Source organism: Leguminivora glycinivorella, chromosome 19, assembly GCF_023078275.1.
Source record: "Leguminivora glycinivorella isolate SPB_JAAS2020 chromosome 19, LegGlyc_1.1, whole genome shotgun sequence".
NCBI lineage: Eukaryota > Metazoa > Arthropoda > Insecta > Lepidoptera > Tortricidae > Leguminivora > Leguminivora glycinivorella.
In genome coordinates, this window is record NC_062989.1 from 1421391 (window position 1) to 1447261 (window position 25871).

A 25871-nucleotide genomic window follows, 5' to 3' on the forward strand; every position below is an offset into this window, starting at 1 on the left:
TACGCAAGGTGATGATGTGAATAGAATGATGACTGATGATATTGATATAATTGCGCTTGCGTCGATTTAAAATTCAAATTTTGAATGCATGCGGTGAGTGAGCGAGAAGACAGCGCCATGTACGGATATTGCACTGCAGGATATTGCGATATGTCCTGCTCTACATTTGATATACCTATTCAGGAAACTATGCTATAATAGCAGAGTATTGGTAAAAATAATATTTTAGTTTTCATAAGCAAAACAAAAGCATCCAATACGAAATAAAATATCGTAAAAGTAAAATTATTCCAAGTCGTGATTTTTATTTTGTGCACGAAACGAAACGCGCACGTTACAAAAAGGTTATGCATGATAAAAAGTGAAACTAAACGCGTAACCGACAGTGCTGTCAGACTGCATTCAAATCCGTACGTGTTTATTAATAAGTTTTTACTAAATATCTCTCTTAAAATGGACGATTTCGACATATTCTCCGACGAAACAAACTTTACTCGACCGCTTTACAAGGATGTATTGAATAAATATGTAAAGGAAATACCAGCAACGCCAAGTGGACCCAACTACCAAAGTAAGTTTTAAGTTACTACTTCCATTGCAATCGTTATTACGAGATTGTTACAGTTAATATAGTCGTGTTACATTAGAATTTGTCGCTAACAATGTGTGGGAATAATGAATGCACATTCTCAAATACCAACGTAATGTAGTTTGAACGTAACAAGCGACTGTGCTAGCATATTTCTCAAACACCTGTGCTCTGATTCGCAAGAAGTTACGATGTAGGCATTCAGTGAGCGTGCTAGACAGTGCCGATTGTTTTTAATTTTCCCATGGACTTGGGGTGACTTGGGTCTGCAATCGCCATACCAGCTATTATACAATACAATAGAATTTTATTACTCTTTATTGCACACCTCAAAACAGGAAACAATATAGTAAGTATACTCAAAACAAGAGGCGGTCTTATCGCTAAAGAGCGATCTCTTCCAGACAATCTAGGTAGTGGAGAATAATAAATATATATTCTGTGATACCAGGTTCAATGTATAAGTTGATGCAATCTTGTTTTTCTTGGTTTTATTTTACAAATATGAATTTTAACAAATAATTTACCCATTCACGGTGGCAAGGGTCAAAATTTCGGGCATCTGGCTAAAACAGAAGACAAAGTAAGAGTGAATAGGCTATTACTGAATTGGGGAGGTCCATCTTAGACTCTGTCTTCACTTTCCATCAGGTGTGACTAGGGTCAATCGCCGATCACTCTACAATAAAAAACAATACGCTGGTTCGAATCCAGCCTTGGACACTTGAAAGCCTTGGTAATTTTTTTCTTTGTTGTTTCACCTTTTATAGGTAGTTATTAATTATGTGAAACTTGATAGTTTCGTATGAATTTTCCGCGATCTACTATTTAACTTTTAGAAATTTTTATTATGATTTGTTTATTGAGTCTGTTTGTCTTTTTTTTTGTTATTTTGAAGTATAGTCATTTATGAACTAATCGATTTCTGAAGTCTGATAGACTCAAATAGTCTTAAAAAAAAATCTGGTGTTTTTTATAACTCTCTATAAACATTTTTTCTTTTTTTTTTTAATACCTACAAGAACTTTAATATACTTATTTTTATATATATATAAGAAAAAATTAAAATATATTATGGAAACATAATAACGATCAGTGTGAATATGTAATGGATTATATTTTACCATGATCCATCTTACAGCTACGCGTCTGTGTGTATCGTGTTGTCATTTGAGACGTCCAGGCCCCGTAGCCGAATGGCATTTCTCCGACGCCAAACGAAAACGAAACGTAGTCTGGCTCTGTCGCGCCAATACACAAGAGCGATAGGGATAGATATCTACTAGTGTTTCGTTTCGTGAGCGTTTGTGCCATTCGGTTACGCACCTGCTTATCGTAATGATGGTGGACTATCGATATCTTTCTATTTTTAACTTTGTAACTACATCTTTACACTGTTGAGTGTAATCAAATTCTAGATTTCTATTTAAAGATAGTTTTTTTTTTATATATAGTTAAGTGTCTTTTTAATAACTCCATTGTTGACTTCGATATTTAAATTAAAATTATTGAAAGAGTCTTAATTATACAATATATCGTTATTTTTATAACACTCAACTAAAAACTTTTACTTAAAGACAAGAACCTTGCTTATAAAAAAAAATAACTTGAAATATATTTGGCGAAAAATAATAACCACTATTATAAATAAATATATATTCATACATACACACTTCTTTGCTAACAGAGTAGTCACGCCTTGGAACAAGCTACCAGAGGAAGTAGTCTCAGCACCCAACATCAACAGTTTTAAGAACAAATTAGACAAACATAATAATATGAGATAAACCTAGAAAAAGATACCAGGATACAGGCCATATCAGTTGTTTTTTCAACTGCCTGCCTGAATTATATAAATAATAATAATAATAATAATAAATATTGCGCTAGCTAAATTATAATAAGTTTTATAATATTATACCTCGATTCGGTGTATGGTCGGATGCGTTGGGCTTGGGCTGACACTGCGGCGCGGTGCTGTTGTAGTGCGAAGCCGTGGGTGGACGATGCTGCGGTGGACGTTGTGGTCCATGGTCAGCTTTTTTCGCGCTGGGCTGGAGCGGGTGCGGTAGCTGCGATGCGGGACGGGGTGCTGCCTGCGGTGCGGAGCCGTGGGCGGACGACGCTGTGGTGGACCGGCTCGGCTTACCCATCTTCATCTTCTTAGTTCGGCATTTCTTCTTTGATGTTAGTGCTGCTGGGGCGGCGAGGCTTAGCGTGGCTGGTGTGACTTGGCGGCGCTCGGCTTACTCATGGTCGGTTGGGGCGACGTAGTAGCTGGGTGATGTAGTCTTAGAGCGGGCGGCGTGGTGCTGGTTCGATGCGGGCCTTGATGTTGTGGTGCGGAGCCATGTTGCTGCGACGGGGCCCGTGATGATGGAGCGTTGGTGGAGTCTAAGCTAGGGCTGCCTGGTGCAGCCCGACTGGCAGGATCGCCATATAATGTAGGTGGTACCGGTGGTAAGTAATAAGACAAGACTGTGGTGAACTCTGTATATTTGACTGAAGATACATCGTGTTTATATAGTAGGATATTATGTAATTATCTATTTATGTGGGAGTTATCATGGTATCTATTCACCGCATATAGTCTACACTGGTGCCCTACAGTCGCATGCTGGTGGGTCTTTCCATCCACACTTAAACAGATAGTCCGGTCTACGTCCATGCTCAGTATGCAGTCTTGTTTTTTTTATTACAGGTGGCAATAAACTGATGGCCGAGGAGTACTTCATGCAGAATGATGATGCCCGCTGTGCCTTCCACCTCAGTGAGGCTGTGTCTGCGTCTCTCCGGATCCTGGCGCTGTATAGGGAGAATCAGCTGAAGGGAAGTGGTGAGTTTCTTTATTATTATTGTCAATCCAATTATTGTAATATGGCATTTTTATTTTCATCAGATTTTTTTTGCAAAAGTACATACATACATACATATATACATACATACATACATACATACATACATACATACATAGATACATACAATCACGCCTGTTTCCCAGAGGGGTAGGCAGAGATCACGGATTTCCATTTACTACGATTCTGACAAACCACTTTCGCTTCACACACTTTCATAACGTTTCTTATACACGCTCGTCGGTTTCGAGTACTTTTGACCTGGCCTTTTTGCAATATTTCCCCGATTTGAACAAGAAAAGTTCGCCTAGGTCTTCCACTTCCAACTGACCCTTCCACAAAAAAAAAGCAAAAGTATTTTAATATTTTTGTTTTTATTTGAGCCATAGTTCCCATTTGGGTGAGGCCTCCTCCCATTTCATTTCTTCCACAACTTTATTTCCTCGGATGATAGTGTTTTGTTTTGTACATAAGCTTTCTTAGGCTGTAGTAACCACTTACTATCAAATGCCCGTTTTATGTAAAATACTAGCTTTTGCCCGCGACTTCGCTCTCGTTAGAAAGAGACAAAAAGTAGCCTATGTCACTTTACCATCCCTTCAACTATCTCCACTTAAAAAATCACGTCAATTCGTCGCTCCATTTTGCCGTGAAAGACGGACAAACAAACAGACACACACACTTTCCCATTTATAATATTAGTAATAGAGATGGGCCGAATACGGACTTAGCCGAATACGGACTTAGCCGAATACGAATAATCGGCCGAACATTCGGTTCAGCTGTTACCGAGCCGAACATTCGGCCGAATATTCGGTTGAGACATATTTTAAATTCTGGCTTAGAGTTAAAAACTTCTCAATGATTGGTAATGGGTACGTTTATTTTAATAAATGCTCTTAATGTTCCTATAATTTAGTGCATAAGAATATTTTGGATTTTGTTTCTTAAACTACGTTATTTTTACTATTTTACAATATTATTGTATTTGTATTTCAACGCATTTTTAACTCCCTTTGGTAGTTCCTTAGAATGGTGAAATAGGATGTCATTATCCGATGGATTACGGAACAACTTACGCTATTTATTTACATTGTTTATTCGGTAAATATTCGGCAATGTAACCGAACTATTCGGCCGAATACGAACATTAAAAATCTTGCCGAATATGCCGAATACCGAATATTTACCGAATATTCGGCCCATCTCTAAATATTAGGGATGTTTTGTGGAACTCTCTTTCTTATAAAATGAATTGGAGGGGGACTACCGCTTGTAATATGAGTTGTAAATTGTTATGCAATAGGCCCCAGGTATAAGATTTTCATTTAATAATTAATAATTATTGTTTTACAGAGAACAAACTACACAAGATTACCAGTTTTATCAAACCAATGAAGGAAATCATGGAGTCTGGTCCCATGTAAGTTTCTAACTTTAATTTTTTTGACAGTAGTCCTATACTTTTAATCTAAGGCTATCAAAAAAATAATTAAAAATTTTCCAATTTTCCTGGTGCAAAAGCTGTCCATAGTAATTCAACGCGGAAATGCTGCTAGCGTCATGGGCACTTTTGCACCGAGAACGTCAGGGATCAGGGAACAGTTTATTTGGATAGTTTTATGTTTTTTTCTGTATTTTTTATTTTTTTTATTAGCCCGTTATAGTGTCCCATTGCTGGGCAAAGGCCTCTCCCCTTGATTTCGACAACTCCCTCTGGTGTGGTTTTTTCGGCCAGTCACTCATAAAAGTATTATTATTTAGTTATTAAAAATCAGGGTTCGAAAATATCCGATATAATAAATATCAAAATATCGGATATTTATGATATTATCGGATATATATCAACTTTGATATATATCCATTTTGTATGGAAGGCATATTATCATTTTGTTGCACTATTTATGAATACAACTTTAGATAAGGAAAATTCTACTAAAAAAGATAACATTTAGTAAAAAATCAGTAACAAACACAAAAAAAACTATTTTTAATAATGTTGCATTTTTTAAAACCATTTTTGTATTGCAATATTTATAAACAAATGATAAATATCGGATATTAATATCCGTTGATATATATCGTCGAACGCCGCTGGATATATATCCGATATATATCGGATATATATCCATTGATATATATCCTCGAACCCTGTTAAAAATTCAACTTATGTATCATTAATTTATTTGTACATTCTTTCAGAAGCAAGGAAGATCAGAACATATTTGACCTGTTATCAATAAACACAGAGGAGGTCACCGAAGCCCTAAGTGTCTTTGAGATTGAGGAGCTGGAGCCGTTCCATAAGAGGTACTTGAAGTTCAGCTCGGTGAACAACGTTGACAATTTTCAGAAGATTCTGAAAGAATTGCCTACAGGTAACTTTTCTTTTATTTATTGGGCAGATTGGGCCATTTTTTACAAAGATGTCTACCCCACTTTTTTTGGATTTGGAATTTTTTAAGTGTCCCAAGGTTTTTTTTCCCATTCCGTTACCATTTTTTCAATTCAATGACAAATTATTGAAAATGTTGTTACTACACTATAGCTAGAGTTAGTGCAACTTTTATACATATACGAATAATAAATAAATAAATATTGGGGACACCTTACACAGATCAACCTAGCCCCAAACTAAGCAAAGCTTGTGCTATGGGTGCTAGGCGACGATATACTTACTTATATAGATAAATACATACTTATATACATAGAAAACATCCATGATTCAGGAACAAGTATCTGCTCATCAGTCTCATCACACAGATAAATGCTCTTACCGGAATTCGAACCCAGGACCCCGGTTTAGCAGGCAGGGTCACTACCGACTGAGCCAGACCGGTCGTCAAAAATGAATCTTGTGCTACCTACTCTAAGACCCTAAGTTTTGTAGGATAGATACCTAAGATGTATCTACAATAGATACCTCTAGAAATATAGAAACATAATTCGCAAAACAGTTTCTCTTTTATAATGGTCCCCAATCCTTAAAAATGTTTATCTACTAACAACAGAATTGGAAAACAAATCTAAAAGACTATGGAAACGGATTAAATCGTGTATAATGAATGTTTCTTGTAGGTGGGTAGCTTTTGCACATTGTAATTTTTCCTCGGTCACCCGTTGACCACGAACGCTGTAAAGTGTTCGAAATCGGGATGAATTGTGAATTCATTATACGCGATTTAATCTTTCCATAGTTTTATTTCATGAGTAACTATCGCGGTAAGCGAAGACAATATTAAGTCTAGAAAATCCTATTTAAAGAATCCTTTTTTGTCACTATATATTTTGTATTTGTTGCTTGTTTGGGCACTCCATAGGTGCATCGGGCCTCCACAAGATTTTTCCGCACTTTTCTATCTTGTATGACTTACCGTGACCGTGTGGTGACGGGTTAAGAATTTCACCACCCCCTTTCTTCCCGTGGGTGTCGTAGAAGGCGACTGTGGGATATGGGTTAAATTGTGGCGTAGGCGAGAGGCTGCCAACCTGTCACTACAATGTCACAATTTCGTTTTCTTTCAACCCCTTATTTGCCAAGAGTGGCACTGAAAATTGAGTAGTTTCATGTGCTCTGCCTACCCCTTCATAGGATACAGGCGCGATTGTATGTATGTATGTATGTATGTATGACTTACAAGTACAATTTTCTATCTTACACATTACAGAATGGACAGTAATCCAGCTGTCAGCCCCGTACAATCCCAACGAGAACTTGAAACCATTTGACGAATACAAGACGGAGATCGACTCTCTATACCTTAGCATGTTCACTAACGATTACACGGAGCAGTGTGAATTTGGACCCGTTACTGTTAATATACCCGCAAATGTACCTGGCGGTGAGTACTGATCCTTTTTTTTAGGGTTCCGTAGTCAACTAGGAACCCTTATAGTTTCGCCATGTCTCTGTCTGTCCGTCCGTCCGCGGATAATCTCAGTGAGTAGCACTAGAAAGCTGGTACTAATATGTATATCAATTACGCCGACAAAGTGCAAAAATAAAAAGTGGAAAAAAATGTTTTATTAGGGTACCCCCCCTACACGTAAAGTGGGGACTGATTTTTTTTTCATTCCAAACCCAACGTGTGATATATTGTTGGATAGGTATTTAAAAATGAATAAGGGTTTACTAATATCGTTTTTTGATAATATTCATATTTTCGGAAATAATCGCTCCTAAAGGAAAAAAAAGTGTCCCCCCCTCTAACTTTTGAACCATATTTTTAAAAAATATGAAAAAAATCACAAAAGTAGAACTTTATAAAGACTTTCTAGGAAAATTGTTTTGAACTTGATAGGTTCAGTAGTTTTTGAGTAAAATACGGAAAACTACGGAACCCTACACTGAGCGTTGCCCGACACGCTCTTGGCCGGTTTTTGTTTTTACGGTTACTGATTGAACCTCTATGATACACGGTCTGTGGTCAAGAGTCTGACCTGTTTTAAACCTTAGCAAATAAACTGTCTTTCTATTTAGATTATCTTTCGGATCTTTATTTAAATTATGTTTGTCTTGGCAAAGACATATATAACTTCGTATAGACAGATAAAGTCTAAGAAAAAAACGTACCTCAGTACCATACAGAAAAAGGTACGGTGGCCTAGATGGCATTACACCTTTGGGGTACGCTCAGTACGCTAATATTTGATATTTTAAAACATATCAAGCTAAGAGCCAAGAATATGGGCCAAATTGTCAAAACTGAGGTTCAAAAGTTTTAAGCCTGTGTCAAAAGATGGCAATGTAACTGTGATTACACATTTTACTTGGACAGTAACTCTCTATAATACTCGATCCTCTTTGGTCTTGGTAAGTTTTGTAGTGTTATAAAGGCTTCAAGGACTCTAAATACATTTCTTCCGTGTTTTCTCATTTTCAACTGCAACGCAGGGTACGTACCCAATGCACACACGCTGAGAAAAAAAAACCAGTTTTCATGTTCGTTTAACAAGTTAATATCTGGGCAACCGAGCTTCGCTCGGTTCTGTTTCGTATCCTTGACATGTGTCGCCATCTAGTTCAAAAATGAATAGTACCTACATCGAGCGAAAGAATTCTCAGCCTTAACAACACAACTACTCCACACGAGATGGCGCGCATTTCGCCACAAAAACTCAAATAGTGTATTTTCTATTCGTTTTAGCCTTGACCTGTGTCGCCATCTAGTGTTTGCAATAAATAGTACTTACATCGACCGAAAGAATTCTGTCTTAACAGTACAACTACTGCACACGAGATGGCGCGCGAAGAAAAACGCATGAAAACTCGAAAATTCGCGTTTTCCGGGACCTAAGGATAAGTTAGACCGATTTTTCACCCCCAAAAACCCCCACATAACAAATTTCTGCGAAATCGTTAGAGCGGTTTCCGAGATCGTCAGTGTAAATAAATATATATATATATATAAATAAATAAATAAATAAATATACAAGAATTGCTCGTTTAAAAGTATAAGATTTTTGAATCAACAAGTCGATTTTATAAAAGCAACACGACACGTATTGTTTTAAACGTATGTTTGGCTGATTCAATCAAATATATTTTAACAAATTTGACCTTGTTGTTCGAACAAATTCGACTTGTATCATTAATATTGTGATTTATTCCGTTTACTAAATACTTTTGTTTCAAACGGATTTAACGGATAAACCCGCAACAAGTCAAACTTGTTAAATTCACAATGCAAATTTCTCTCAGTGCACGCTTCCGATGATGGTTATCGTAGCTAGCTATCTCTATCGCTCTTCCGTGTCTTCGCGACAGAGCCAGACTGCGTTTCGAGCGGCGTCTGGCGTCAAAGATTGTCATTTCGGCTAGGCCGTCAGGTTAATGATGTGCAAGTTGCGGAAACTTTCCAAAAACATCTTAAATTTCTTGAAAAATTCACGAAACTTTCACGAAAAATAAAGGGAATTTAAATTTATGAAATGGAAAGTTTCCATCCATACAATTGTCCATACAAAGTATGGAAAGTTTCCGAAGTTTTCCTATGTGAAAATTTCAGCCTATTAGAAACTTTCCGTCGGCACATCAGTACCGTCAGGTAATACTGTGGAATCAAAATATAATGAAATAAGTGATTTGTCTTTTCAACTTTGTCACTATGAACGTTATAACGAAATAACGATCTCCTTTGTTATTTCCAGAGGGGGTAAAGCCGCTGTTCACGGAGTTATACGCGCTTCTAGACGAAAACTACAAGACCATAGACAATGCTCGTCTTTTGAACAACAAACGACTCGTCCAGAACTATTGGAATCGGAGGGAGGACATCGACCTGCGGATGAAGGTATTACCCACAAAAACGCACATATTTATAAAATCTGTCAGAATATTTGAGCCATTTAGATTAAATTCCTGCATCATCATCCTCCTTGCTTTATCCCGGCATTTGCCACGGCTCATGGGAGCCTGGGGTCCGCTTTGACAACGAATCCCAAGATTTGGCGTAGGCACTAGTTTTTACGAAAGCGACTGCCATCTGACCTTCCAACCCGAAGGGTAAACTAGACCTCATTGGAATTAGTCCGGTTTCCTCACGTTGTTTTCCTTCACCGAAAAGCGACTGGCAAATATCAAATGACATTTCGCACATAAATTCCGAAAAACTCATTGGTGCTAGCCGGGGTTCGAACCCGCAACCTCCGGAACGAAAGTCGCACGTACTTACCGCTAGGCTACCAGCGCTTCGGCACACGGTCCTACAATCCGCAATAAATTGAAATTGAATACCGCAATAAATTCCTTACTAGTAAGACTACAGCCTGGCAAAAAAAGAACTAAAGTTTATATCATAGCAACAATTACTTTTCTCATACAGAAGTGCCTTTAGTACCGTTTCGTCACTGTAAAATTTGGTTACCAGCCTCGAACTGGGAAAAAACCCCAATTCGTAACTGGCTTCAAATTGGCACTTTCCCATTACCGATTTGTAACCGCGTTTGGTAACTGGCTTCGAAACGAGAAAAAGAATCCCGTGTTGTAACTGGTTACAAAATGAGACTAAATCATTACCGATTCGTAGCCATGGTTGGTAACCAGCTTCCAAACGGGAAAAATCCCGTATTGTAACTGGTTACAAAATGGGATTTTTTTTGTCATCATGAATACATGATTTATTCAAATAATGCTGACAGTGAGTAAATTTTGAGGGTCCCGTAGTCAACTAGGATGACTAGGAACCCTTATAGTTTCGCTCTGTCCGTCTGTCTGTATGTAAACCGTCCTAGCTTCGATCGGGTTGAAACTCCGATAAGTAACTCAGGCCCAATACGTAACCAGCTACAAACAGGAAATTTTGTATTCCCGTTCTGTAGCCAGTTACAAAACTTAGTTACCAAACGGTACCACGCTGGCCCAGTAAGTAACCGGCTACAAACCGGGAATATTGCTTCCCAATTTGTAGCCAGTTACAAAACTTAGTTACCAAGCGGCACTACTCTGGCCCTATACGTAACCGGCTACAAAATGGAAATAAAGATTCCCGGCTACCAAACGGTACTAAACCCAAAAGCGTGAAAGGTGTCTAAATACTTTCAATAGTTGCCACATGCCAAAACGGTGTAGATAGACGATGACGCCCCTATTATTTTCTACCCTTTTTTTGCCCTTTGTCATTTTCTTCATGTGTACAATTATATGTCCCTGTCTTCCCGTGGGTGTCGTAGAAGTCGACTGTGGGATTTGGGGTAAGATTGGCGTAGGCAGCCTCTCGCTGGCAACCTGTCACTGCAATGCCACAATTTTCGTTTTATTTTAACCCCTTATTTGCCAAGAGTGGCACTGAGACTTTAGTAGTTTTATGTGCTCTGCCTACCCCTTTATGGGATACAGGCGTGATTGTATGTATTGTATGTATGTACAATTATATACCTATATTATGCTGTAGGTCACATAATGTTTACTAATCGGCTACTTGCCAAACAATAACGTAATTGTTTAACTATAACATAATACTTAACGCGTATAATTTTATACGTAAACTCAATGTACTGCTGAACTGCTGTGGAGGTAAATGCATGTTTACCATATACTTAAGTTAGTTTTTATACAAAATGATGTACATTTAACTCTGTTTGTTCTCCTAATAAATAAATAAATAAATACTATTTTTGCGAAGCTGTAGTAAGCGGAGCAAGTCTAAGATAAATTCATGCTACGAAAATGACGGTACGTGTTCAACTGTTCACCTATTGTCCCGGATTTGTATTAAGTTCACATTTTTGACACATTTGTTTTGAAGTATGTTGCGATGTGGCTAAGACGTATCGTTTGCCAAATCTAACGATTAATTTCGAATTGGTTGAATCGATTAGGCCCTATGTACAAGGAGGCGCTTAATAATACATTACGATACAAGTGCGTAAAAAAGGAAGGTTGAAACGAGTGGCGATAAATTAAAACACGACCGAAGGGAGTGTTTTAAATCGACACGAGTTACGAATTTCCTTTTCGCACGTGTATCGTACGACGTTTTTCAGTACAGATGAGCCTCTGAAGTTTCGACCTGGCATATAATGAACCACTTCTCGAACTAGTGCGTAAAAAAACGACCATCTGTACTGAAAACAAATATACGATTTATGTCAACTTACTGAAATGTCATTTGAATCGAAATGACAGACTCTGCCACAGCACTAGTTTAAAAATAAAAATGAATGATAAATGACATAATAAGTAAATCCTGCGTGATAAATTAATATCGTAAAATACTCACTAACGAAGATCCGCAAAAATGTAACATGTGTTAGATTATGTTTAAAGTAAGCGAAATATTGTTTTTAAGTACTTGATTTTTTTAATATTATTACAGGATTTTATTTAAAATTTCATTAGGTTGCGCGAGTTTACGTTTTTTGGACGCTGTCATGTGTCAGAGTGTGCTGTAAAAGAGGTTCTTACAGCTCTGGGACAATATCACCGTCGGCCGGAAATAAAATTGGATACCGTTTTATTAGGCAGGCGTCCGGTTTTTTATCCATAGCCCAGTATTTAGTCCATCACTTTCATCAAAATAGACCAGTTCATTTTAGATTCCATTAACTCTCAAATAGTCCTTACACCCTGGCGGGTGTTGCCTCTGCGTGTGTCCCATGATACGGGCAAGGGCAACATCCGCTCGGTGTACCCCTTACATTTCATTAAAGTGTCGAAAGGGCCTCTATGTGTTGGCTTCGGCCCCGCGCACGCCTCCCAAAGGTCCGGAGTACCATTGTTCCGTGATGGGAAAGACATACTTATAAATAAATGAGTATGAGTATGATAAGTACATTATTAATATCCATATACTTTTTGGTCTAAGTATCCATACTAATATTATGATTGGGAAAGTGTGTGTGTCTGTTTGTTTGTCCGTCTTTCACGGCAAAACGGAGCAACGAATAGACGTGATTTTTTAAGTGGAGATATTTGAAAGGATGGAGAGTGACATAGGCTACTTTTTGTCTCTTTCTAACGCGAGCGAAACCGCGGGCAAAAGCTAGTATAAATATATGAGTATTTGTTCATTTTTTTTTATTAGCCTATTGGAGTGTCCCACTGCTGGGCAAAGGCCTCCCCTCGCTTCTTCCACTCTTCCACTTGTTCATTTATTATTATATATGTATATATTGGTGTATTAATGTAATTGTATATGTATATATCTGTTACCATGTGTATATAAAATTTGCATTTAATTCTTTTAGTGGTTGTACATTTTTAAATTTGTCACTCATCGTTAATTTGCTTCTACTCATTTCCTCAAAGGACTGGAAGAGATCTCATTAAGGGATAAGTCCGACTACATTGTATATTACTGACTCTGTAACTGTGTCTCTTTTGTTTCCTTTATGTACAATAGCGACCCGCCCCGGCTTCGCACGGGTACTATACCTACATGTAAACCTTCCTCTAGAATCACTCTATCTATTAAAAAAACCGCATCAAAATCTGTTGCGTAGTTTTAAAGATTTAAGCATACATAGGGCCACAGGGACAGAGAAAGCGACTTTGTTTTATACTATGTAGTGATAAAGCTTATACATACATACATACATACAGTGCGTTGAACTTTCGCGTGACGTCACGCCTAAGTACAATTTTTACTTAGAAGTGACGTCACAACCCCCGCTCCGGAACTTTGATGCTCTATATCTTTGTATTTTTTCATTAATTAGAAAAAGCGAAAAATATGCGTTTAGTATTTTTGGACGATCTAACTGGCGGACTAAACAGAATGGCATTTTTTTATGTCGTCGTCATCCCTATTATGTGTTGACGTGATCTGATATGGTTCCGGCAGAATATCAGTGCTGCTGCCCCAGGGCGTAGCGTAGTACTGAGCCGGAACCCTTCCGGTCTAAAAGCACCGTAGTGACATCTGCCGTAAGATTGTTACGCTTAAATAATCATCATTCATCACATCAAAGACATATATAACTCCGTATAGACAGATAGTCTAAGAAAAAAACGTACCTCAGTACCATACTGTAAAAGGTACGGTGACCTAGATGGCATCACACCTTTGGGGTACGCTCAGCTAGATGGCGCTAATATTAATATTTGACATTTTAACACATATCAAGCTAAGAATATGGACCAAATTGTCAAAACTGAGGTTCAAAAGTTTTAAGCCTGTGTCAAGAGATGGCAGTCTATGCACTGTGATTACACATTTTACTTCGACAGTGACTCTCTATAATACTCGATTCTTTTTGATCACATATAACTGTGCCATTTATATTTCTCCAAATCACCGTTTTCGCAACTATAACAGAAAAGATTTGAAAATGTTCAAATACAAAACTTCTCCCTTATTTTTTACAGATTCATGCGACTGACACCAAAACAACGCGTCCTACTCTACAACCTCGTAGACTCCAGTCCATCTCTCTCTTCGCAACAAATAAAACCTTGCATTAGAAGAATTTTGACCGAGCATGGCAACCCTGAGGATGTCAGGCAACATCTACCGGGCGATTGTCAGACTTGTAGCAAAGACTTTAAGGTAGGAAATTGTCTGTCAGTGTGAATATAGTAAAATGTGTTTTAGAAGAATTTTGAACGAGCATGGTAACCCAGAGGATGTCAGGCAATACCTATCGGGCGATTGTCAGACCTGTGGCAAGGATTTTGAGGTACGAAATTGTTCGACAGCTGAAACATTGGAGAAATAGTTATTTGTTTTTTTACAAGGGGGCAAAGTTGTTGTTTAACCGCACGTGCCAAAATTGATACCCGAGCAAGCGAATGATTCCAATATTGAACCGCGAGCGTAGCGAGTGGTTCAAAAAGTGGAATCATGAGCAAAACGAATGACAAAGTTGCATTGTATCCACAAGAGTGCAAAGTGATTGATTTCATACAAATCTGAACTTGATGCCCAAACTAAAACCGTACAGCCATCTTTAAGGCCGATAACGCACTTCCAAACCTTCCGGTGTTTTGGGCGGCAGTAATTTCTTACCATCAGAAGAGTTTTCTGCTCGTTTGACTCCTATCTCGTAAAAAAACGTCGTGATAATAATTTTTAAGAGAATAATAAAACAATTTGATTTCAGATCGCCAGTGAGTTATGCCTCAAGTGCCTGATGAAGTGTTTCGAGGGCGTCCACAAATTCGCTCTAGTTGACGGCATCAGAGCGTTCTCGCAGGCTGTCATGAAAGTCAAAGATGGTGATGAATGGGCGGCGTTGAAGAAAGCTAAAAGGCATCCTGTCATCTTGATAGTAGACGAGGTATAAATAAAATAAAAATAAAAATAATATTTTCTCAAACATGCAATGAAATATTGTCTTTACGTTCCTTAAAATGGGCTGGGAAGTATCGCTTTTTGGGCGCAACAACTCGAGAGGACTGAAAAGGGATTTCATATTATTTTTTAGGCCTAGGCCTGCAAAGTAACTTTTTTTTATAAAATATTGTCCTTTAGAGCATTTTTTATTTTATTTCATTGTATGTTTGAGAAAAGCACTATAAATGCCTCGGCGTGAAAACGGATTCCCGGCCTCGTATCCCTATCCGGCCTCGCTCGCACGCTCGCTCGGCCGTATATACCCACTTAGCCGGAAATCCTCATTTTCCCGGCCTCTGATGTAATGTACCTACTATTATTGCCACAGCTAAGAAGACTGTACAACTTAATACTACGTATACATTTACATTTACAGAAAAAAATAAACCAAAGTACATTAATTAATATGATGATTATTATCAAAGAGGATCGAGTATTATAGAGAGTTATTGTCTAAAATGTGTAATCACAGTGCATAGACTGCCATCTCTCGACACAAGCTTAAAACTTTTGAACCTCAGTTTTGACAATTTGGACCATATTCTTAGCTTGATATTCGTTAAAATGTCTAATATGAGTTTTGAGGTACGTGTCTTTTGTACTATTAGTACATGTCCTATACAAGCCTACACTGTTGGGTGAGAAAATTGTAGTAAGTATGTATGGAATGCATATAGACTTACTGCGTTTTAACTTTGAGGAGCAGCGTGAGATACGAGATTTTTTTCAAAGTAGTGACGATATGTCTTTTGTTATTATTAAGCCTTAAGAGGGTCTAAAGAGACTTTCTCCTAATTTAGAAATATTATGCATTGTTGCAACTCGGGTGACGCCAAACAGGTAGATTTCTCTCAGGTAGTATCTGATACTGTAGTATACCTGTTTAAATGTTAAATTGCACGCTGGCGGAGCGGGAGTTATAGAAAAACACGTTCTTCCTAGGGAGTTATGAAATTTCTAGTACCGTATTAACTTTTTTCTTTTTACATATTTTTTATATCGCAAGTGTGGTGAAAAACTTTGTGTGTCACTCGGGGCTTAAGAATATTGAAAACTCGAGTCTATAATTTTTAACCCCCGACGCAAAAACGAAGGGGTGTTATAAGTTTGACGTGTCTGTCTGTGTGTCTGTCTGTCTGTCTGTCTGTCTGTCTGTCTGTCTGTTTGTCTGTGTGTGTGTCTGTCTGTAGCATCGTAGCTCCCGAACGGATGAATCGATTTAGATTTAGTTTTTTTTGTCTGAAAGCTGAGTTAGTCGGCAGTGTTCTTAGCCATGTTTCATGAAAATCGGTCTACTATGTCGCGGTCGGGGGTTTTTTCAAAAATTTTTTTTTCTGGTGTAGTTAGATTTATACTTTTTTATACTACGTCGATGGCAAACAAGTATACGGTCCGCCTGATGGAAAGCGGTCACCGTAACCTATGGACGCCTGCAACTCAAGGAGTGTCACGTGCGCGTTGCCAACCCATTAGAAACTTGTACACTCCCTTTTGCTGTGTTAAGTACGGTCAACCAATTTGAATCCTAGGCCACTCTAGAACCCTGTCTCATTTAAACCATGTTCTATTTGCCATAAGAAGTCACATTGACGTTTACTGTGCAAAGTGGCCTAGGATTCAAATTGGTTGACTGTACACAGCAGAAAGGATTAATGATTTGATTTTTATTTTTTACAGATGCTGGACACATTCCCCTGGGAGAGCCTGCCGATCCTGTCCCAACATCCGGTCTCCAGGATAGAAAACATTCACTTCCTGTACAGTTTGTACAAGTTACACCAGGACAAGATTGTCGACGGATACTATGCGGCCAAGATTGATGTTGGCAGATATGTCATTAACCCAGGTATAATATGTATATGTATATAATTATACAGTATGTAAACTAACGAAAACCATTTACTGTAACCCGTAAATGTCCAGGTGATACTGAGAAACTTTTACTATGGGATCAACCTCGAAATCACGAAAATATCTTCTGACAGTTTCATAGGTAGTTTTATTTTATAGTAAGTATTTCCTATGGGAGAGTAAATTTTTATTTCGCGTTTTGGGTGTTGGTCCCATAGTAAAAGTTGCTCTGTGTAACTTAAATATTAACAGGCTTCAGTAAATGGTTTTCGTTGGTTTACATACTGTATATCCATATCAAAGAGGATCGAGTATTATCAAAGACATATATAACTCCGTATATACAGATAAAGTCTAAGAAAAAAACGTACCTCAGTACCATACAGAAAAAGGTACGATGACCTATTACACCTTTAGGGTACGCTCAGCTAGATGGCGCTGATATAAACATTTGACATATGGGCCAAATTGTCAAAACTGAGGTTCAAAAGTTTCAAGCCTGTGTCGAGAGATGGCAGTCTATGCACTGTGATTACACATTTTACTTCGACAGTAACTCTCTATGATACTCGATCCTCTTTGGTATTATGCTCATAAAATGTCAAATGTTAATATTAGCGCCATCTAGCTCAGCGTACCCCAAAGGTGTAATGCCATCTAGGATACTGAGGTACGTTTTTTTCTTAGACTTTATCTGTCTATACGGAGTTATATATGTCTTTGTCCATACTAATATTATAAATGGGAAAGTGTGTGTGTCTGTTTGTTTGTCCGTCTTTCACGGCAAAACGGAGCGACGAATTGACGTGATTTTTCAAGTGGAGATAGTTGAAGGGATGGAGAGTGGCATAGGCTACTTTTTGTCTCTTTCTAACGCGAGCGAAGCCGCGGGTAAAAGCTAGTATTATAAATGGGAAAGTGTGTGTGTGTGTGTCTGTTTGTCCGATTTTCACGACAAAACGATATGAAATTATTTATTAGGTGGAGATACTAGGTATTTGAATGAAAAGTGACATAGGCTACTTTTTGTCTGTTTCTAACGCCTCACTCCTCTAAAGTGTGGGGTGGAAGTTTCGTAATTTTCGAATTTAAAGCGAGCGAAGCGGGATAAACCTAGTAGTTTATAATGTTTTAGTCGAAACTAGAGACAAACGGAATCTTAGTGTCTTCAAACAATCAATGTTATTTAATGATTAAATGTACTGTCTAAACCTAAAATGTATAAATAAATATATCCCATCTTCCCTTGTAGAAAACAACTTAGAACGAATGGAAAAGCGGATGAGTTCTTTCATCCAATACTGGTGCCGAACTTGGAGTGGTCACGTGTCGCAGCCGCCACCGCCCGATCAGTTTATAAACCATCTCACCACTTCTGACGTCTTCCTGTAAGTCTGTCTGTATATGTGTCTGTCCGTCACTGTCGCATACTATAAAAGATGAGATTTGCTTGTTTATCAGCAATTCCCGTTAAGTTTGTACATTTAGATCACGTCTCCGATTTGGATAAAAATTAGTAGGCTGATAGAGTCCATGATGCAGATCCACTAGGTTTCCCAAAATGTCCCAGGTTGGTATGAAACTTTCCTTTTTTGTTACCGAAAATGTATAGAAATCTGGTAACAAAAAAGGAAAGTTTCATACAAACTACATAGGATATTTTGGGAAACCTCGTGGACAGCTCAGAATCACGGACTATCAGCCTACCAATTTTTATCAAAATCGGAGACGTGATCCAAATGTGCAAACTTAACGGGAATTGCTCTTATACAAATAACCTGTGGCCTATTTCATAATGGTGACAATTATCGTGTGCCACTTCTTCGTTCATTGCCTGTTCAACAAGGAAATATCCCTAAATCGAAAACATTTCGAGATATACGCCTGTAGATCATAAAAATAAATTTTTAATTTTTTTTTTCCGTATTTCTAGTAAAAATTCTTAAAAAATAGTTTAAAGAGGAAGTGACGTCACATAGCTGATTCAGACCTGCCACTATAACCAAAAAATCTTCCAGTTGGGATGACACTTGAGTTTGACTGTGACACTTATCACCGCTCGTAGCAAAGATATTAAAATTTCATGGCTTAGTCTATGGCTAGTAGTTATTCAATATTGGTTGACAGTGACACTTGACAGTCAGACATATCGGACTGTTGAAGCTGACTGTTAAAACTTTTTTTTTAGGAATGATTTTGTTGTTTTATTAAGTGTATGAAGCAACACATGTGACGTCATCTAGTTGATTCTTGACGTTTGTAACTTACGCTCTTTCTGCTCGAAGTAGTAATAAAAAGTGATTTTGGTATTAAAATAGCAGTTTTTTTGAAAAATAAAAAAATACGTGTATCTTTTAATATTGAGTTTTTTCAAACCAAACAATAAAAAGTAGTACTCAAAAATATGAGATGTTGTCACTGGTGAAATAGCTAACCCGTCAATTTTTATGGCAAGTGACAAAGTGGGTTTTTTGCTTGAAACTGACATATACTTATAAGATACATATTGAAAAGCGGCTGAGTTCCTTTATCCAATGAAGCGCTGGTGGCCTATTGTCCCGGATTTGTAAGAACCTCTTTTTGACACATGACATCGTCCACAAAACGTAAACTCGCGCCACATAATGAAATTTTAAATAAAATCCTGTAATAATATTTAAAAAAATCAAGTACTTAAAAACAATATTTCGCTTACTTTAAACATAATCTAACACATGTTATATTTTTGCGGATCTTCGTTGGTGAGTATTTTACGATATTAATTTATCACACAGCATTTACTTATCATGTCATTTATCGTTCATTTTTATTTTTAAACTAGTGCTGTAGCAGAGTCTATCACTTCGATTCAAATGACATTTCCGTCAGTTGATAGAAATCGATTATTTTATTATAATATACGATACTTTAAAGAAGTAAAAATTACAATAAAATTAAATAAGATGAAAACAGGTTTATTATATTACTAATACTAACGAACAAATCGTTTATCGTACCAAAGAGAATTTGAATTTCGCGGCTTATTTCAGTGACAAGATTTTAGCAATCGGTGCTTTGTTAAGTTTAGTTTTAATAATCGTTTCTAGTTTACAATTTTAATTATATTTTCAATTACATCCCATCATACAATCGATTCAAACAATTCGTAAATAATCGCTAGATTTTTCAAACGATTCGTCTTAGCCACATCTCTACAAATTTCAATGGAAATGTGTCAAAAAGAGGTTCTAAAAAATCTGGGACAATAGTGGTAAGCGTGCGAGGTCGCGGGTTCGAACCCGGCTCGTATCAATGAGTTTTTCGGAATTTATGTGCGAAATGTCATTAGATATTTGCCAGTCGCTTTTCGGTGAAGAAAACATCGTGAGGAAACCGGACTAATTCCAATAAGGCCTAGTCACCCTTCGGGTCGGAAGGTCAGAAGGCAGCGTCTACGCCAAATCTTGGAATCAGTTGTCAGAGCGGACCCCAGGCTCCCATGAGCCGTGGCAAATGCCGGTATAACGCAAGGAGGATGATGAGTTCTTTTTCCAGTGTATACCGAGTGTCGATATTTTTCAGATACTGCGGGCACGGCGACGGCTGCCAGCTGGCGCACGGCGGCGGCGGCTGCGGCGTCGAGGGAGCCACGGGCACGCGCGGCGCCGCGCTGCTGTCCGGCTGCGGCTCCGTGCGCCTGCAGCACGGCGCCGGGAGAGGACCGCCTATGGCTGCGCACCACCACTTGAGAGTTGCCGGAAGGTACTTTCATTCATCTGCCTTGTCTCTTGTAACGATGTCTGTCAGTTCGGCGAGGGTGGACGGTGGTAAGCACAGAACTTAATTTAGATAGAAGAAACAAATTCATATATTTGTATAGGGGCCGAGCGTGTCAAATTTTGTACTGAAGTTGATTCTTGCCTGTAATATTAAATATGTCTCAGGCTCTTGATTGTTCATAATTTTCGTGTTGTTGCAATTGAATATCACGTAACGAGGCATTTTTTATATTTTGGTTGACTTCAACTTACAAAAATTGACGCCCGAAAGCTACAAGCTGCGAGTAAAGACGGACAACTCAGTAGATACGTTTGCTTGATCTATAGTATATATGACATCTATGGTGGTAAATATAAAGTGAGTAAGTTTATTTGCAAAGAATAAGTAGATACATTAGTGTCTCAGTTGGTAGGTGACATTTGGTTGCTTATTCTGCTATTTGTACTATACAGGTTGTACTAGCATGCAAAAATCTTAAATTAACTCCTATTCTATCCGTATATCTTCAAAGAGGAAATCTTTTACACTGTAGCTCTTTTCGGTCAGCAAATGCATCAACTTATTTCTAAATCTATGTACAGGTAGCTCTCTTAAAGATTTTGGTAACTTATTTAAAACTTTTATGCACATGACAAAACAGTGATTGAAATATAATGCTGTCCTGGGAACATAATTATGTACTAGTCTTCCGAGTAGAAGTGGCTATGGAATGCGTTTAGCTTTTGGGAACATAATTATGTACTAGTCTTCCGAGTAGAAGTGGCTATGGAATGCGTTTAGCTTTTGGGAACATAATTATGTACTAGTCTTCCGAGTAGAAGTGGCTATGGAATGCGTTTAGCTTTACTCTCTGGCTGTGGCTCTGTGAGTTTAGAACGTGGAGCTGCGCACCAGAGGAATACGTAAGGGAAGAGTTGTAACTCCATACATCAGTAAATGCGAGTTATTTGTATAGGCATAATTAAGTGACATCTAGCGACAATCACGCGTCAACTAGCGTAAATTATCAGTACTGCTTCTTATCAAAAAATGTCGCGACGAACGAAGAGTCTAATGCTCACCAATTTTTAGTTAATATTACAATAATATTAATCAGTATTTTGTTTTCAATTCCTTCTGCTTGTAATATAAGTTGTAAACTGTTCTAATATTATATTTTTGGCCGACACACTGCTGCCACCTAGTATCGAGTAGTCGTACTGATAGTTCACGCTATTTGATGCGTGATTGTCGCTAGATGTCACTTAACTATGCCTATACAAATAACTCGCATTTACTGATGTATGGAATTACAACTCTACCCCCTTTTTTTTTCTTATTCCTTTATGACGCAAAGCGATTTGCTAATTTGGTCGGACCGTCACATTGGAGTGCAGCTCTTTCCTCTTCTTCCATCGATCCGATGAAGATAAGTTTTCCAGATTGTGTCCTGTCCTTCCAGGCTATGTGTCCGAAGAATTCAAGAACTCTCCGGAGACTCATAGGCACTGGTCCCACCGCGAGCTAGTAAGCTATGAGCTATCGGCTATAAAAATGAAAAGATAATCTCCCGTGTAAATAAAAGAAACACGGCGATGTTTATAGATAATAGTAGTGTTACTACTTAAAATAACAAGTTAAAATATTTTCTATGAAAGTAATTTAATTTGTTCTTAGAATGTTTATAGTTACTCGCCCGGCGGTGAGCTATCAAAATCGCCGTGTCTCTTATTTGCACGGGAGTGCTTATCTTTTGTTCGTTTTTGTAGCCGATAGCTCATAGCTTACTAGCTCGCGATGGGACCAGTGCCTTAGTCTCCGGTATGATACAATCAATCAATCAATCAAAATATTTATTCGTAATAAACTTAAAACTACACAGTATGCAAAAAAACAGTATTACTAAAACTACAAACGTACAATGGAATGATAAGTTTATTACGAAATGGTCCCGTCTCAGCATAATGCTGACCCGGAGGTCAGCGCTGATCTTCCGACGAGACCATTTGTGAGACCACGAACGCAGCCGCGCGACTTAGCCCCATCGTACCTTATGCTTGGCTTCGAAACATGCTGCGTCACAACACCAAGGTAAAACACCAACAGTAGGTACTGGTCTAACCTAGGCACCTGCAGGCAGGCAAAGGAAGCTCTCCCGACAATCACCCCCGGATTGTCAAAAAAGGTGAGGCAACTAAAAAGGCCACAGCTCCGACTTCTTGTGGGGGCCATAACTGGCCATGCCCCTTTCAACAAACACTTATTTACCCTGGGTGTTACAGACAGCCCCCTCTGCAGAGCGTGCACGGAGACAGAAGAAACAGCCGCTCACGTCATTCTCAAATGCCCAGGGGTGGCAGAATACCGGGCACAACACCTCGGGTCGCCGGGGTGTCTCCCAGAAGTCGTCGGCAACATAAAGGGTCTGCTAGGCTTTCTGGTAGAGCTGGGTTGGCAGGATTAGTGCCGCAACCCATCACGCAAAATAGGCGCAAATTACGACGTCGAGTTGCGGAAACCGAGCCCGCGTTTACCTATAACCTATAGCCCCATCGTAATTCGAACGCATCCTTATTGAAGCGATCAACGCCATCTTGTCTACTATCTATGGCAGGATATCATTGCGTCATTTTTCGAAGGTCTTTTGACACAGTATAATAACCCTCGTTATTTAAATACTGATATTTTCTATTTCAGCCCGATGGTAATCGGCATGCTATGGGAAGTAACCGACCTGGAAGTGGACAAAATGGTCAGCACACTGGTCTCACTGTACGTGCCTTCAGACGCGCCTGTCCCGTGGCCCAGTGTGGGCAAGACGAATTGGAGTAAAGGAGAACTTGGTAAGTAATAGTAAATGAAAGCTAGGAGGTAGGGCATAGCGAATGATATTCCGCTTTGTGTGGTAGGGCACAGCACAGCTGATATCATCTCGCTCGAATCTAGAGCAGAGCCCAACTGGGGAAGTGCCTCCGCCTTACAGAAGACCGCAGCTTAATAGCACTAGACCCTACTCATAGTGTTGTGTTCCTGCCGGTGAGTAAGGCTGCCGGAGCTCAACGAGGGTGCGATGTGCTGGTGACGAAAGGACCTACGAAACTAATTTGTTTGTCGTGTTTGTCCTTTGAGTCGTCGGCAATCCGTACCCTCCATAGAACTTGTACACTATTTTTTTGGTGTGTACTTAACACAACAAAAAGAAGTCAAGTTTCTAATGGTTTGGCAACGCGCACGTGACACTCCTTGAGTTGCAGGCGTCCATAGGTGACAGTGACCGCTTTCTATCAGGCAGACCGTATGCTTGTTTGTCACCGACGTAGTGTAAAAAAAAAGTAAAAGAACCTATGACATTGCGTTCTTCAAAAGGGTTCTTAAATGTTGGCAACGCATAAGTGGCTCCCTTGAGGTTGTTTATGTGCATGGGCGGCGATGACTGCTTCCCATCAGGCGGCTCGTCTGCTTATTTGCTGCCTATATCGTTAAAAAATGCTATAAACAAAAAAATAAAATCCTGGTCACGGCACCAAAAGGAAAGAAAGTAGGACGTCTTTTTTGGACTACGTCATTACTTTTAAGACCGGAAAAAATTGGTCCAATAAAACAGGAATTGCGACATTTTAACTCGTTCGTTTGCTCTCGAATGCCATATCTGATGAATTGGTAGGTACAATGTTTTGTCATCATCATCCTCCTTGCGTAATTGCGTTATCCCGGCATTTGACACGACTTATGGGAGCCTGGGCACAGTATAATAAAGAGTACTATCGTACAGTATGGCCACTCCCGCTCCCCGCTGAAAGTGCCGCCCACCCCCTCTCGGTTACCTCACAGCACATACAAGCATGGTACGCGTTCACCTACACGAGCTTAGAATGTGTGCTAGGAACGCGCCTCTTTCATATACACGGTGTTTCCGGTATCACTCAAAACCTCAGACACCCCAACTGATTTTTATTTTTTTAAACTCATCTAGAGTATTCATCTTTTAATCTGATCGTTACTTTTTTTTTAATTGAATTTTTAATTTTCTGTACAGCTCTACTTGACTTTTAGCTCTACACTCAATAAAATAATTGCTAACTACCAGATCATAAACCATAAGACTATTTATTTGTGTACGTTACTGCAACGACATAAGGTTTACCAATAGACAGCTAAGATGTCACTGTAAAACACTTTAAAGCTTTGTCACAGTAAACTTCAAATTGGACAGGTAATCGCAGTAAGCAAATAAACTCAATATTCAAAATGACAAGGTTGTAATTAGGTACGAGTTCAGTTTGTTATGACTTATGATAAACATTAAGATTAAACTGACAAACAACGTCAAACTAGTAGCGGAAAAAATAATCGTCCAAGTAACCGGCCAGTATTAATACCCCTAAATACTGAAAAAAGGTAAACAACCTCTAGCAATGCGATATACACAATGTTGTATTACGAGTACAATAGAATGGGCACGTAAAAAATAACTAATAATACTAATTTAAATAAAAATATTACCCCCATCAATATATAGCTCAATCGATTCTACTCTCGATTCTGAACAAACTGTTTTCAGGTTTTTAGTGTTAAGTGAAACACGGTGTATTTGATCGAGGTCCGTGTGTCCCGAGGTGTGGCCTGGGGCTGGGGTCCGCTTTGACGGTTGGTACAATGTTTTGTAATTATTTATTAATTTTATTAAAAGTGTAATTTTTCGTGTCCACAGACACAAACGTGGAACAGAAGCTGCCATTCACACCTGAACCGGACTTGCTCCGCGCTGTCAGCCGCTCACGAGGGTCGTCCAACTTTGTCATGATTGCTTCCAGCATGGTAGCGCGAGGGCTGCCCATACGGATACTTTGATGTACGTTTATTTATTGTTTCCACTAGGGTTGCAAAAAAACGGTTTTTTTTTCTGGCTTGAAAAAAAAACCGTGAAAAAAAACGTTTTTTTCTGGAGTATGTTTTTTTCTAAAGGTCGAAATATCAAAATTTGCAGAACAGTTAAAACTTTTAGACGGTTTTTTAGACTTTAAATTTGTTTAATAGTTAACATAATTTCGTAACTTTAATTTC

The 25871-nt window shown here is 38.6% G+C and overlaps 1 protein-coding gene across 1 annotated transcript; it reads left to right on the forward strand.

Moving 5' to 3' along the window:
* Window positions 1-391: 391 nt before the first annotated feature.
* LOC125236716 lies at window positions 392-25690 on the forward strand. Its single transcript, XM_048143635.1, has 14 exons — window positions 392-571; window positions 3291-3425; window positions 4801-4867; window positions 5647-5822; window positions 7113-7286; window positions 9595-9737; window positions 12325-12332; window positions 14252-14432; window positions 14986-15162; window positions 16896-17064; window positions 18322-18457; window positions 20631-20810; window positions 23505-23650; window positions 25519-25690. The coding sequence occupies exons 1-14, from the start codon at window positions 454-456 to the stop codon at window positions 25656-25658; spliced, it is 1950 nt and encodes a 649-aa protein (XP_047999592.1). The 5' UTR covers window positions 392-453; the 3' UTR covers window positions 25659-25690.
* The last annotated feature ends 181 nt before the right edge of the window (window positions 25691-25871 follow it).